We start from the raw sequence: 13,516 nt of genomic DNA, 5'->3' as shown, positions 1-13,516 counted from the left end.
TTTAATACACCCTTGTACTCAAGCACTAATGGGTATAAAGGACGAAGGGAAATAGGGAAACCCCGGGCGAAAAACAAAGTCAGTAGCTCACTTAGAGAGCGTCCAAGCAAACACTTGCCAGCACTCGGCATAAATTAATTATAATTCCCCTTGTAAGTGCTCCGTGTAATTGTAATTGTTGTAATGGCTGGCTTATAATTGTCGGTCTTGTTGATACTGTTTCAGTGGCTGTTTTTGGTGTTACTGTTGCTGTTTCCGTTGTTGTTGTTGTTGTTGTCGTCGTCGTTGTCGTGCTAAACAATTAAGTGTAAATTGTAAAACATGCAGAGCTGCGGTCTGCGGTCTTGTCTCGAATTGTGTGTGTGTGTGTTTATGGGGATATCCCGAAAACGGAAGTTGAAACTGAAAAAGAAACAACAAAACTATTTGGGGTTCTTTATTTAAGAGAGTTTTTCCGTTCAGTAACATTATTTTAAATTAAGAGCAATAACAATCGGACTATGAAGTTTTATTTAATAAAAACCTAAAGGTTTTTAGGATTACTGTAATGAAACTAATAGATCCCCCTACATTGAGCCATTAGATCAAAACTACCCTTAGGTAAGAAGTAATCATTGTAGGATTTATTTCTTTTAGTGAAAAGTCTAAAATTGTAAAATAGGGAGATCTCGTAAGTAATTTCTCCTCATCATTTGTCGCTAAAGCTACGGGTAAGGGCATCCGAAATAGCTTCGTATGACACCATTTGGATAGCTCCGCTTGGAATGGCTCGCATAAGCAGCGGTGTCAGGCCCTTGTACATCGCCCGTATACCTTCTTCCCGGTAAATAGTCCTCAGCGTCTGAACGGTCCAACCGTACTTAATCACACCCCGCACTGGCTGAGGCGCCTGGATCCGGCACTTGGCCAAGTCTAGGGGGACGCTTAGCGTGCAGCCCATGGCGCCTGAAAAGCTTGCTATTGCGAACCTAAGAAGCAGTTCGGAGGTCGAATGCTGCACGACGGGAGCCCGACTCTTTATGTTTGCGTATACGCCAAAATAGGTGAATTGGAAGACGACGTTGCGTGCTATGAACGCCGTAATGCCTCGATAAAGACCTTTCATCCCGTAGCCGTTCCGCCTAATTATGTGCTTGGCCATCGCCAAGGTCTTCAAACGCTTCGCCTGATGAACTTGCTGCGTTATCTTGACCACCTCGAATGGATTCATCAGAAAGGCCTCAACGGTTCCAGAAAGAGCACCGGCGATGGCATAAGTCATTGAAGTTGGCTGAGGACCGAACTGCACCAGTGGCTTGAACAGGGAAATCGTCAAGAACTTGATGCCCCTCTTCGGCGGGTCAATGAACAACGGTGGCACGATGCCCCTCCAGAAGGCAGTCAGGCCCTCGTGTCTGTATATCTTGACAAAGGCGTCACGGACGCCACTGTAGGTAACTCTAGAAGGCACCCTGTCGATGCCCTGCACCTGGAGCCGGGACTTGACCAAGTCCAGCGGACTCAATAAGACCACCTCCAGCATGCCTACCGCCATGCCGGCTAGGAATTGAATGGACGCTCGTCGGCGTGGCGGTAGCTCCGTGTGGGCACTAGCCATTCCGGCTTCGGGATCGAATTCAAAATTTTGTCTGGATTCATTTTGCTTAAATTAATCAAAACACTGATGTAAAACTCAACTACCGGATATGTTTCGATAAAAATTATTCTAAATTTTCGCTATTCGTGCTAAGATATAATATAATTTCTAATATATTAATACAAATTTTATACTCACCTTTTATAGATCAGGAAAATAATGTAAATTACTACGTTTTCTAGTCAAACTTGAACACCATTCATTATGTATTCCTGCAAAATTTGAACACAGAGATTTGCGAAGGTCCTTCCTAGTTATTTTTCGCTTCGGTTAGCACAACTTGCCGTTGCCTCCCCGGAATCCGATGTCTCTCAGAGTGCCATGTTAATGAATGTCAAGTGCACTGCGTGTAGCCACCTCAAACCCGAACCCTGCATCCTCTCCATCAAAAGGGCTGCTGTGTGCGGCCGACTCCTGGGCGATCTCATAACAACAATTATGCTAATGTGGCCCAATCCGGGACGTCAATCCAACATAATTGCTAACAAATTAGTCATGGTCGCACAGGCCAATTGCAGCCCAGTCCCAGTCCCAGTTCCACTCCCCCACTGCTCATCTTCATCCACATCCTCTGCTCTTTTGGCCCAGTTACAAATGTGTGCGGGGGAGTCCATTCAGCCGAGTATAACACGCGAGCAGAGTGCCAGATAGGTGCGGCGAGGAGGTAGCCACATTGTCTGTGGCCAGGTGTGTGTCCTGGCAATTTGCCTGTCACGCTGCACAAAGGCAGAGCCGGTCCTGGCCACAACCAACTGTGGAGTGCTCCATTCTCCTCCGTCTGATGAGGCAAATGAGCCTCGCTAGCATGTCCTTCAGCTGCTCCTTGACTGCCAGGCTTGTTGGCCTCAAGTACCTTTTGGCGTCGGGTTTCCCAGGTCCTTGCTCATAAGTCAGCTCATTGCCGCCGGCTGTTCCGGGTCCTGTTGTTCTGCCATTCCGGAGCCAGGGGCCAAGGTGCCTGGCCTCCTGATGGAGAGCGTTAAATTTATATTAGAATATTAGGGCAACGAGTGGGGGCTCTTAAGTCAGGTGAAGTGAAGTGGCGTCAATTTGTGGTTCAAGCTGGCCGCATCTGGAAATGGCCAAGTGACTGATGACGGGGCTATTAAGAAGAGCTGCTCACGAGTTGGTTTCGCAATTACAGGGATCGACGTTGGTTCAATGGGTAAGAAGAGGTTGTTAATAAAGCGGAACAAGAATAATATGTTATGGCTAGAGAAAAATGGCACTTGAATTCGAAAACTGTATGAATTTAGAGTTATTATATATGTACTTTGGTTTATCGGAATATGCGAATATATATAATGTATAGAAATACGATGTATGATTTATTTATATAAATTTAAAATATTTGTTTAGCACATCTTCCTATCCATTTATAAATTATAAGAGATAATCTGCAAACGTTTTTAATTATTTCGCTTTCATTTCCGTAATAAACACTACTTTATTTATGACTTAAATACTCCATTTCATTAGTCCAATCCTTTCCAATTCCATTTTTTTGGCAGTCCCTCGTCAACGGGTTTACACATCAACACTTTTACTCATTCACTGGACACTTTTTGTCACCAGCAAAAAAATACAAAAATATAAGGAGAACCCTGAACAAATTTTCATTCAGCTCTTGCTCCGTTCTTCCTTTCACAGCATTCCTAAAGAGAATAGAATAGAAATGGGGATTTTTGCCGCCCACAGCTCGGAGCCCCCTGTCAGCAGCGCATCAGACATCTCCTTGTCATTTTAAAGCCATTTGATGTATGACAAATCAAATTTGACAAACTGCCAACAGTTGTTTTGCATCTTTGCAACATTTTTCACAGCAGCCACCCCAGCGTCCTGACGGGGGGACACACATGTGAAATCAACTCCGTACTTAATACAGTATAATGGCGTAGGGAAAGCCCGTAAGGAAGGGAGCTAAAAATTTACATACTCATGTTTCGCAATACGCCGTGTGACATGCAAAAATGCCACTCCGGAGTCCGGACCCCAAGTGAAAACGGTTCGAATGGGGAACCGGATCCGGATGCCAAGCGATGGGTTGGGATTGGGGCTGGGGTTGGGTTAGGATACATGCATAAATGTTCCTCCACGCATGCACATTTTAATGCCCTTTGATTAAAGACAATGATGCCGAAGTTCTGTTAACTCATTTGGGCTTCAGGAATTATGGGGCTCACGTCCGACCGAAACCAAGCGAAAATTGCGGCAAACTTCGCTCTCGCACTCGGGGGAAATAGAAAGAGTTTCCCTGGCCGGGCTTAATTTCAGGGCTTATTCGAGTATGCACTCCATTTCATATATTTTAAATAAAAAGTCAGACCAAGTGTGCACTCTGTCTGACAGTCAAACCGAAGACGTATCCGGCGCAGCAGTCCGGGGAACTAGGGGTGGCCGGAGCAGCCCGAGAAGCCGGAGAACACGGAGAGCCCGGAGAAACGTGAGCTCAATCAAGCGCCGCTGAGTGAAGCAGAGAGTCCGACTGGGGAAATTTACAAGTCACACACGAGCGTTCGAAATATGGCGCATAAAAAATGGCAAAGGAAAAGCCAAGCCAAGGCATGTGGTTGCGTTTTCCCTCTCATCTTTCTTCGGCCAACGGGGGAATGAACAATTTTCGGCGAATCGGAATGGCAGCAAGATGGAAAGCGGAGCAAGTCGCAGCCGTGTCTCAACTGCATTTCGCATAAAAAATTAAAAGTCGCCAGCGTAAGAAATAAGAAATATGCAATTTGCTCGATTTGTGCATGATTTCTCATTGTTTGCATAGTCAAGTGCAGTGGGAGAAATTTTGTCAAGTTTTATAAATATTTGGGAGAGATTTCGTATACCTTTGGAGGAAGGTTCATCACGGGTTTAAAGTAATAGGATGCGAATATGAATATTAAGTCAACTTTACATACTTTTATATAGTTTAGAAAATAAGGTTAAAATATTTATGAAAGATATTTCCCAAAAGCCAAATGAATACCGAATTAATTTGAGTATTACATATAAAACAAGAAAGAAAGCTAACTTTGGCCAATGTAATCCCTAGACCTCCGCCAACATATGATGAACACAACCCACTTCCTGTTGGCAGTAGACAAACCGTTATCGATACAACGCGCTCAGTCTTCCCGAAAAAAGTAGACCCCAAGGACATGGTGTCAGTTTGGCAAGTTATTGCGCTGCACATGGCCCATTCCCATTCGGATTCCCACTCTCGCCCCCATTACTATTCGGTCCTCTATTCCCAACTCATTTCCATGCCCATTTCCATTCTCGCATCCCCATTCCCAGCGCCACCTTTTTTGGTAGTTCCAGTTGCCCTGCAGCGTCTTTGACTTCTGAAGCGCTTTTTTGATTGTTGTGCTGCGATGTTCGGCTGCCGTTTGACTCTTCGCATGAATGACTTTGAGTGGAACTTGGACTGCATGTGGCTGGAAGAAATTGCCGGGATCGGAGACCTGGAGCGGGCCGAGACTGTCCCCTGCCGGTCGGGAAACTACTACTACCTACTACCTGAGCTTTGTACATTTTATATGACGACAACTTTGTCCAGTGACGGGATTCCAGACGCATGTTGCAACTTTGGTCGTTGTCGTCGTCATGTTAATGCCAAGTTTGGCTACCTAAAATCGAGTTATCTACAACCCTGTGCGTGTGCATCTGGGCTGACGTGTCACAGTAGAGCTCCCCTAACTGTGAAAGAAATAGTCAAACCTAAAAATTCGAAAGATTAGGAATAATCCACTTTTACGTATTTTTTTCCTGTGTAAAAGTTTTTTTTAAACAAAATTAGGCTAAGACTCTGATATCAAAATAGTTGCCAGAAAAGGCCGAGTTCAGACTGCAGAAAGTGCACTGTGAAGTTTTAGTGTGTGGGGGGATGTGCTCTACGACAAGTAAATTAGTAATCAATATGAGGAGATTGGAGGAGCTGTTCCAGGGTCCTCTGAGAGGGGCGGCTCTCCCAGGATGCAGCGCTAATCCCATTAGCCGTTGGCTGCACATGCTCTCCCAGCACTTTGCTACCGACACGCACTTGACGTGGCTTTAATAAGCCACCGGGCTGAGAGGGCCAGGCCCGAAAAGAACCAACCCACTGGCTGAGGCACTGGAGTTTAATCAAAAAACTTGCCGGAGTCTGCTGATGGAATGCTACAGGAGCGGGCCGCATCTAAGAGCCATCTTTCAGCATCTTGTGGCACACATAAAGCACTTTGTATGCATGTCGGGCGAAGGGCCTTCCCTGGGCCCCTCTCCGGCCGGCTTCCTGTTCGCCCTGTGTGTTATGAATATAAATTTATTTCCCACGTCACAACACAAACATACACAGACACGGGCACTGGCACAGAATCAAGTGGGCGGGAAGACGCCGGACTCAGACATTTCACACATCGCGCATAATAATAATAATAAACGATAACGAAATTTACTTCCTAGGAAACCGCGAGCACACAGTCCCACTCCACGGACCGCGGCGATGTGTCGGATAAGGATGGGGGATAAGGGATGCTCGTGCGGATGTGGGTGCCACAAAGCGCATCCTTCCCATTTCCGGCACGGGTCCTTGTTGTTATGAAATTTTATGCCACGCAGGCAGAGGAATAGGATAAATAGGGAAGCGCATGAATTGTGCACTCCTCGCTCATGGGTTTTAATTTCGCTAATGCAAAGAAACCGGAGCAGGGTTCCTTCCTTTTTCGAAGGTTTACGCGTGCCAAACTTGGTTGACAAAACAAATTTTTTGTGATAATCTTGAGTGCCTAAAGGTACCCATTTATAGTTAAAGTCTGATAATAGATTTTGGTTATGATTATAGTGTATAAAAAACGGGCTTAACTATGGAAATGTAAACCAAAAAGAAATAAATACAAATTAACTCGGAATATATGTTCATTACAAGTTTATCTTTAAGATATAATAATCCAAGGTAATGATTAATTATTCCAACATATATGAATATAAATAAATAAATACCTACGAATAGAACACTATCTATCAAATATCTCAATCCACTCCAAAACACTTTCGAGAACCACTTTAAGGCACCCGGATCTTTGGTAAGTCCCGGCCACATGTGTTCGCAATTTCTCTAATACGCGTGATATAAGTTTTCATTATGCGTCTGAAAGTCAAAGGAGCCGAAGGATATGTGCGATGTGCTGTATGCTGTGTGTGTGAGCTTCGTGTCTACCAGGGAGCCGCATTACGAGAACGATGATGACGTTGACAGACCTACGCAACGCGGAGCAGACACCCGGCGAGATGGCTTAAAGATTCGCCTTTTTTTTCGGTATGCGGAAGCGCCGACGAAATCGCCAGAAACTCATCTAGGAAATTGTCAAAGTGACAGCTGTGCAAAAGTATTGTGACATGTGTTTAAATGAGCTGCATTTGCGGGGCCCAGCCACAGATACAGTTACAAATAGAGACACAGATACAGACACAGATACAGACAGGACTCGTGTAAGTCCTTAAAGCCACTGCCGCCGAGTCAACTTAATTTCATTTTGCATGAACTTTTTGAATGCCAAACGCAAACATTTGTGGATCCTGACAGACGTTTAGCAAACAAACAAGCCCACCATACACACAAATGAGGACGGACGACAGATGGATAGAGAGTCCAGAGTCCAGAGCGTCGTGTGTCCTGCATCCTCTGCCCAGTGTCCTGTGGAGCTTGCATAATTTAAACGTTGCCTGCGCAAAGTTAACTATTTTTGTGGCGTGCCAATGGATTTCCCACCCCTTACCCCTTCGTCTTCTTTGTTTTTCCGTTGAGTTAGCGCCAATTTAAACAAGTTGGAAGGCCTAGTTGGCCAACCGAATTTTCCCGCCGCGCCCTCGACTCGCTTTCCCCTCCACTGATATCTTTCCCTGTTGTGCTTTTGTTGCGAAATATCCGCCGCCAACTAAATTATCTGCATTGTTTGCATTCGCCCTTTGTTGTTACTGTGGCTGTTGTTGTTGTTGTTGCTGTTGTGGCCACTGTTCGCGTCCTGGTTTCGCAGTAGGTCCTTAGTCTGCGAAATTCATTTAGTGTGTGGCGGCATAAATTTCATGGCTAAAATATGTTTCCCATTTGGCTTTTAGTCCGCCCTCCCTGCTTGCTCACTTTTTCATGGCTCTTGGCTAACTAGTTTATTGAAATTTCCTTTTTCGCCTTTGAGCCGCAAGTGGGTGCAATGAAATCAATTTGGCCGTAAGCGAGCTGGCATTTTAAAGTTTCTGGCCCGAAAAAAAGAAAATGTTGCCATCGAAGGAAATAATTTTGTTACAAAGAATGAAAGAAGAAGGATGTAAAGTGTTTCTTTGTGAAGGTACATACATTCAGGCAATAAATTCTTGTAAAAAATCATTTTAATAAATTTATGAATTAAAAATTAATTTTAAAAATGCTGAAGTAGTAGTTCTACTACCCCCACTTAAGGGTTCATGAGACAAAATCTTATAAAAACGAACGGGACTATCCACCATTAAAATTCCTTTCCGCTTTCTTTATCAATTATCACTGGCCAATTTCCTGCGCGCTCGAGCCAAAATCTCCGCCAGGCCAACGAGATAATCACCACAAGGAGTCGCACATATGCCCGAAGGATTTCCCATTTCGTATTGCGGCCACGCCCCGCCCTTTTACGCCTCCTGTGGCGACGTTTAAGCGACACAAACAAGCAGCGAAACTGACAGTTAAATGACAGTCGGGAGAGATCAAAGGGGTGAGCGGCCTAGACAGACAACAGGCTGCATAAGAATGTGCAACACCCGCAGTATCCCCGATATATCCCCCCATCTGACGGAAGAGTCTTATCCGATATTTGTGCATTGAGTGCGCGTGGAGTGCAAAAAAATACGAAAGAATGAATGAATCCCTTTTATTTGGCTGGAGTTCATTGTCTGTCTTCAGTTGCTTGTAAAATTGCATTTGTCGATTCGAAGGATATGAAGCTGAGTAAGTGGAACTGTGAAAAAGATTGCGGAATAAATGCCATATTGATTTTCCCCAGTGCCTAATTAGAAAGTAAATCTCTTTCAGTCACGTTCTTGGCGCGTCCAAAACTTTCCCTCAACTATTTTAATTGCAATCGAGTGGCTCTATTGATTTGTCTTGAAAGTTTTTCGGCTGCCTCTGTCTCCGCCTCTGAACCGCTGACAAATTGCTTGGCTGCCTGGATGTGAGGTCTCATTTGCATAATTTTACCCTTGAACATAGCCACTGCTCATCTCGGGACTCCAAAGTTCACCTTGAACCCAACTGCAAACATATGAAAATGGGAAAGAGACACGGCTTGGGGTTGACGAACTTCGGGGGCCATTTATCAAACGATAAACCCCTTTTGTTCTACTCAAACCTTAACCTTGTTTCGCTTTCCTTGCCCCTCGTTCAATGTCTCCTTGCGCCGCTTATCTGACCGGTTACACTTGACGTATACGGAATTTCTTGCCGCAAAATGATTAACGATTCAAGTGCCGACTCGTCTGGTCGGTGACTTCTTGACATTGAAATAGGACGAAGCATTTGTCGGCAGGACAATATAGTACCTGCTGTTGAAAGAAGCGGAAATATTAAAAGGAAACCCATTCGAAGTCCTTGACATTTTTCTACAAATTATTTCCTCGAGTTTTCAAACTATTTTTTGGCTTTAGCTAAGGTGGTAAGATTAAGTTTTTCTGGGGAAAAGTTGTTAATTAAAAGTAACTTTTAATGGCATATGAACTAATGGAGAGTTTATTAAGGAGTTATTGTATTCAAGGAGCATTAAAATTATTTTATTAATATATTTTGAGACTTGATTTAATATCGATTCAGATGAATTCTCATCTCATTCTGGAGATTAATTCTAACGTTCTAAATAAGCTTTTTTTCCCCTTGGAAGCCCTGTGGTACATTGCCTTATTTGCAGATTGGGCTTTCCCCTTTGGCTAATTTCAATCACATTCACGTAATGTGCCTGGGCCAGGCCAAATGTTTAACATACCCGTGCTGGTAACTGCAGCTTAAGCCCACAAAACAGCCACTTCACACATGCACACCCGCTGCACACTCTCCCACCAGCACACCCTTCGCACACAAACACACACACTCGAATTCAGACAAACACACTCGCATAAGATTTGCACTCAACCGCTAAGTAAGTTGCCCAGAAGCCATGCCATAGTCTATAAGCAGCGATACGTAAAGCCCAAGGAGAGGCTGCGGCTGAAATGGAACACACACGTCTCACACACACCCACCGAAGTATGTGTTGGCCTGAATTCTGTACGAAACCGGAGCCGTAAGTAGCCTGCAGGTTGTCGGCTGCAATAAGGGAACCGGAGAGCGAACTAAACCGTAGTGGCAATGACGGCGAGAAGGATGCTAAGGATGCATGCGCTCCAGCGTGGGTGGGTGCTCCTCCGCGTCCTCCATCCTGTTGATGCCCATTACAAATGCTCAATATTTTGCAACATTTTATTGTGTCTTCTTCGGTTTCATCGTGAGCGGCAAAAAGATGAAATTTAAAAGGGGAAAGGAAACTTGCTTAACAATTTACAAGCCCGCTGGCTGGCTACCCATGCTTAATCCTTTATGCCGCATCCTTTGGCTGGCCTCCGGCTGGGAAAAAGAATAAAGAACGGTGGCAGGCCAGGCAGGCAGGCGGTGTTGGAAAAAAGTTACCAAATTCTTTGGCGCATTCCGCAGTCCGCCGCTGCTGGCAACACTCAAAAATGTTTGCTGGCGGCCCAATAAAATCATCAGGAAATCCGCAGCCAGCCGGGCCAAAGCTATGGCCACTGCCAGGCAGGCCACTGTCTTTCAATTTCTTCCTCTCCGGCGGAAAAAATGCCTTTTGCCTTTGCCTTTGCCTTTGCCTTTGCCTTTGCCTTGTATCCGCAGTTTTGCTTTTTGTTTCCGTGCACTTGAAACATTTCGCTGGGCTTTAAAAAAGTACAGACAGTCAGGGAATACGCGGAGCGAGGGTCGAAAACTTTACAGACGACGACTTTGCATTTAATTGCTCCTGGTTGCATAGTTGGAGTGTGATCGGATCCTTTGGCTTGTGCCGGAATCAAATGGAACTATTTTCAGGCCAAAGCCAAATAATAATATGCCTGGAATCTGGTCTTGAAATTCCTTTAACTCTGATCGTCTGAGGGTCCTAATTGGCTGGGATTATAGCCCGCCAGCTCTCTTGGTCCTTGGACCAATTAAATTCGTCATAAGGCCAATATCCTGGCCAAGAGATTCCTGGGGGTGCAATCAAGTTGAATCCTTTTTTTCACTAAACACAGCCATAAAAAGCATTGCCCGGACTCCCCACTAGTTGAGTGTTAATGCAGGGGATTTCGAAGGGAGGCGAGTGTTGGGCAAAGCAAATCCTTGCCGAGTACGTGTGGCATTTTCAACGCTCATAAAATCACAAAGTCACGTTCCCAAGGACCAGGGAAGGGGACTCGACAGGACCTCGACTAGCCCGTGTCCATCACCTCTCCCATCTCTGTCTCTCTCACTTAACCACTCCCCCTGGTCCTTTTCGTCCTTTTGTTTTGTAGTTGTCCTGCCGCTTGCTAGGCCAATCTAAACGTGCTTCCCCTGCCAGTCTGTCCTTTATTATGACAAGCTGCGGTTTTCGGGTTTCGTTTGCGAGAGCCCTTCTCTTAAATGTCCCGGAATAAGTCAGGATATATGTATGCATATGTGTGCGTGTTTATATTTAATAGTTTGCTGTTGTTCCGCATATTTATGGGGATTTACGGGTCCATGCTTTGGCTAGTGAAGTTGGCTTGCGGCTAGTTATTGTGATTAATGCTTTGGAATATTCCTGACAATTGTTGCTCTTCGCAGATGTTTTTGCAGACACGATTTGCTTTTATTAAATTGTATTTATAATATTTTCGGGGTAACTTATAGGAATAAAATTGCCTTACTTTTGGACAGCAGGATAGCTAGATTAAAAATGATTACATTACACAAAACTATAATATAGTATATGTAGCCCATTATTAGCAAAAGGAACAACAGAAGTTTGAGTACCAAGTGCATTTGTCTTCTTCAGTGTGTCCATCCTAAAATCCTTATAGAGCTAAAAATTTGTTATTATTAAAAATTTTTAAATGAAAAAACTAATGCTGTAGTATAGACTGAAAACATCAAAAAATATTAATGCAAATGACTTGATTTATCATATTAAAGTGACTCAAAATGAGATCCTGTTTATATTTATATAAAAACAGAGCAATTCAATAAATTGCTTTTATATATTCTCGACTAATACAATAAAAAAATAGGAGCCAACGGATACGTCGTCCTTGTAGAAGTGTCCAGTGAATCGGACGAATCCGCGCGGCACCACTGTAGGCCACATGTTTGTGTTAATTGTTACGTTTTTTATGTAATAATGGCCTTTTTTGATTGGACACAGATCTATATGGATTGGGAAGTTCGTTGCGACACCAAACTCTCCCATTTCTTTCAAGTAGCGCCGATAGGACTTGTAAGTCTTGCAGACGGTATCCTTTCGTATTTCAAATGGGCACAACTTGTAGTTCCCGTCACCATTAACATCATTCCACATGTCGCCGACAAAGGTGTAGTGCTCATTGTCCAAATCCTCTGACAGATCAAAGGTTCCATTCAACGTGTGTTCACGGCCCTTCAGTTTCAGTTTGCTGATGTCAAAAATGGTGGCATTTTCCGACCAGCCCAGTGATATGAAGGTCGTCTTGTAGTCTTTCTTCATCAAGAACTAACGAATTCAAAGGGAGAATTGTTAAAAAATACGAAGTGCACTGTAGTAATGTTTTTTTTTAATAATGGAAGGATAATCCTGGCATTTATATTTTATAATAACCGAAGCCATACATCGCGTTCCTTGGTGACCAGCGCCTCGGTGATCAGCAAAAGAAGAGCAAACACACGCAATGCAACCATAATGGTCAGAGTTCGATTCAACAACAAAAGCTTAAAAAACTTGGAGTAAAATCCATTTTTGTCTTCAGCTTTTATAGGCCCAAACTAATGCCTGTTTTAATTTATATCTGATAATCTGCTAATAAAATTGTAAACATGGGTCATTAAAATTAGCTAGATGGCAATGTTTAACGAATAATCTGTTTATATTGTAAACAGCGGTCATTACAATTAGCTAATGCAAATAAGTTGGCACGACATATTAGTGTTTTTATTTTATAATGATTGCTTGATATGTTATAACTAATTAACTGAAATCTGTGATATTTTAAATATATATTAATCTTAGCTTGTACACTTTACTTGGTAAACTTAACTTCATTTAAAAGTAATTTACGTCTCCATCGTTTTATATTTTCGCTGGTCATTGCAGTGACCCCGAGCTCCAGCTCTTTTCACATTCACCAACCCCACCCACCATCCTCCCGCTCGTCAAACACTTTATGGCCACTCAAATCTCACGCCTTCATGATTATCGCATATATATTTCATGACTTCACACAAAAAATTTGTTGGTAACAATTTGAGCTTTTGTCTTTCGTGTTTGCGGTTGGTTTCCGTTGCCTGTTCCTTTTTCGTTCGCGGCTCTGCCCATTGTATAATTTATGCAAATTTAAATTTCGCACTTGACGGCACTCGCGGCACTTTGCCTTTGCCTTTTTCACAGTTTTTTGGAATTTTGTTTTATGGAACACTTGGCCATTGCTCATTTTATGTTGAGCAGTGCCCCCTGTCCCTGCCATTCCCCACAATGTTTTATTTACAATGTGATCTGATCCCGCGTTACCACCTCTCATTGTCCTCGTAAAATTGCAGCATATGTGCACAGGGCTTACTTGTTTTTGTGGCTCCCACATTTGGGGTAAAAACTTCACGCAATTATGGTCCTTGGGTCAGGCATAAAACTTTCATGGAATATCTGCTACAATTTTAATGAAACC

The 13,516-nt window shown here is 43.6% G+C and overlaps 2 protein-coding genes across 2 annotated transcripts; both read right to left on the bottom strand.

Moving 5' to 3' along the window:
- Positions 1-688: 688 nt before the first annotated feature.
- Positions 689-1,597, bottom strand: LOC108082721 (mitochondrial 2-oxodicarboxylate carrier). The gene has a single exon (XM_017178228.3). The coding sequence runs from the start codon at positions 1,595-1,597 to the stop codon at positions 689-691; it is 909 nt and encodes a 302-aa protein (XP_017033717.1).
- Positions 1,598-2,526: 929 nt separating this feature from the next.
- On the bottom strand, positions 2,527-12,536 carry LOC108082661 (uncharacterized). The gene is made up of 3 exons (XM_017178158.1): positions 12,468-12,536; positions 12,065-12,351; positions 2,527-2,602 (listed from the first exon to the last, which is right to left on the bottom strand). The coding sequence occupies exons 1-3, from the start codon at positions 12,534-12,536 to the stop codon at positions 2,527-2,529; spliced, it is 432 nt and encodes a 143-aa protein (XP_017033647.1).
- Positions 12,537-13,516: the final 980 nt, after the last annotated feature.

This window comes from Drosophila kikkawai, chromosome 2L, assembly GCF_030179895.1.
Source record: "Drosophila kikkawai strain 14028-0561.14 chromosome 2L, DkikHiC1v2, whole genome shotgun sequence".
Lineage (NCBI taxonomy): Eukaryota > Metazoa > Arthropoda > Insecta > Diptera > Drosophilidae > Drosophila > Drosophila kikkawai.
This window is presented reverse-complemented; position numbering and strand designations above follow the sequence as displayed.

Coding starts and splice junctions, on each gene's coding strand:
- LOC108082721 (XM_017178228.3), bottom strand. CDS start 1,597: ATGGCTAGTGCCCACACGGAGCTACCGCCACGCCGACGAGCGTCCATT.
- LOC108082661 (XM_017178158.1), bottom strand. CDS start 12,536: ATGGTTGCATTGCGTGTGTTTGCTCTTCTTTTGCTGATCACCGAGGCG. Junction 12,352..12,467: donor TGGTCACCAAGGAACGCGAT/GTATGGCTTCGG, acceptor TGAATTCGTTAG/TTCTTGATGAAGAAAGACTA. Junction 2,603..12,064: donor TACTTGAAAGAAATGGGAGA/GTTTGGTGTCGC, acceptor GCTCTCCATCAG/GAGGCCAGGCACCTTGGCCC.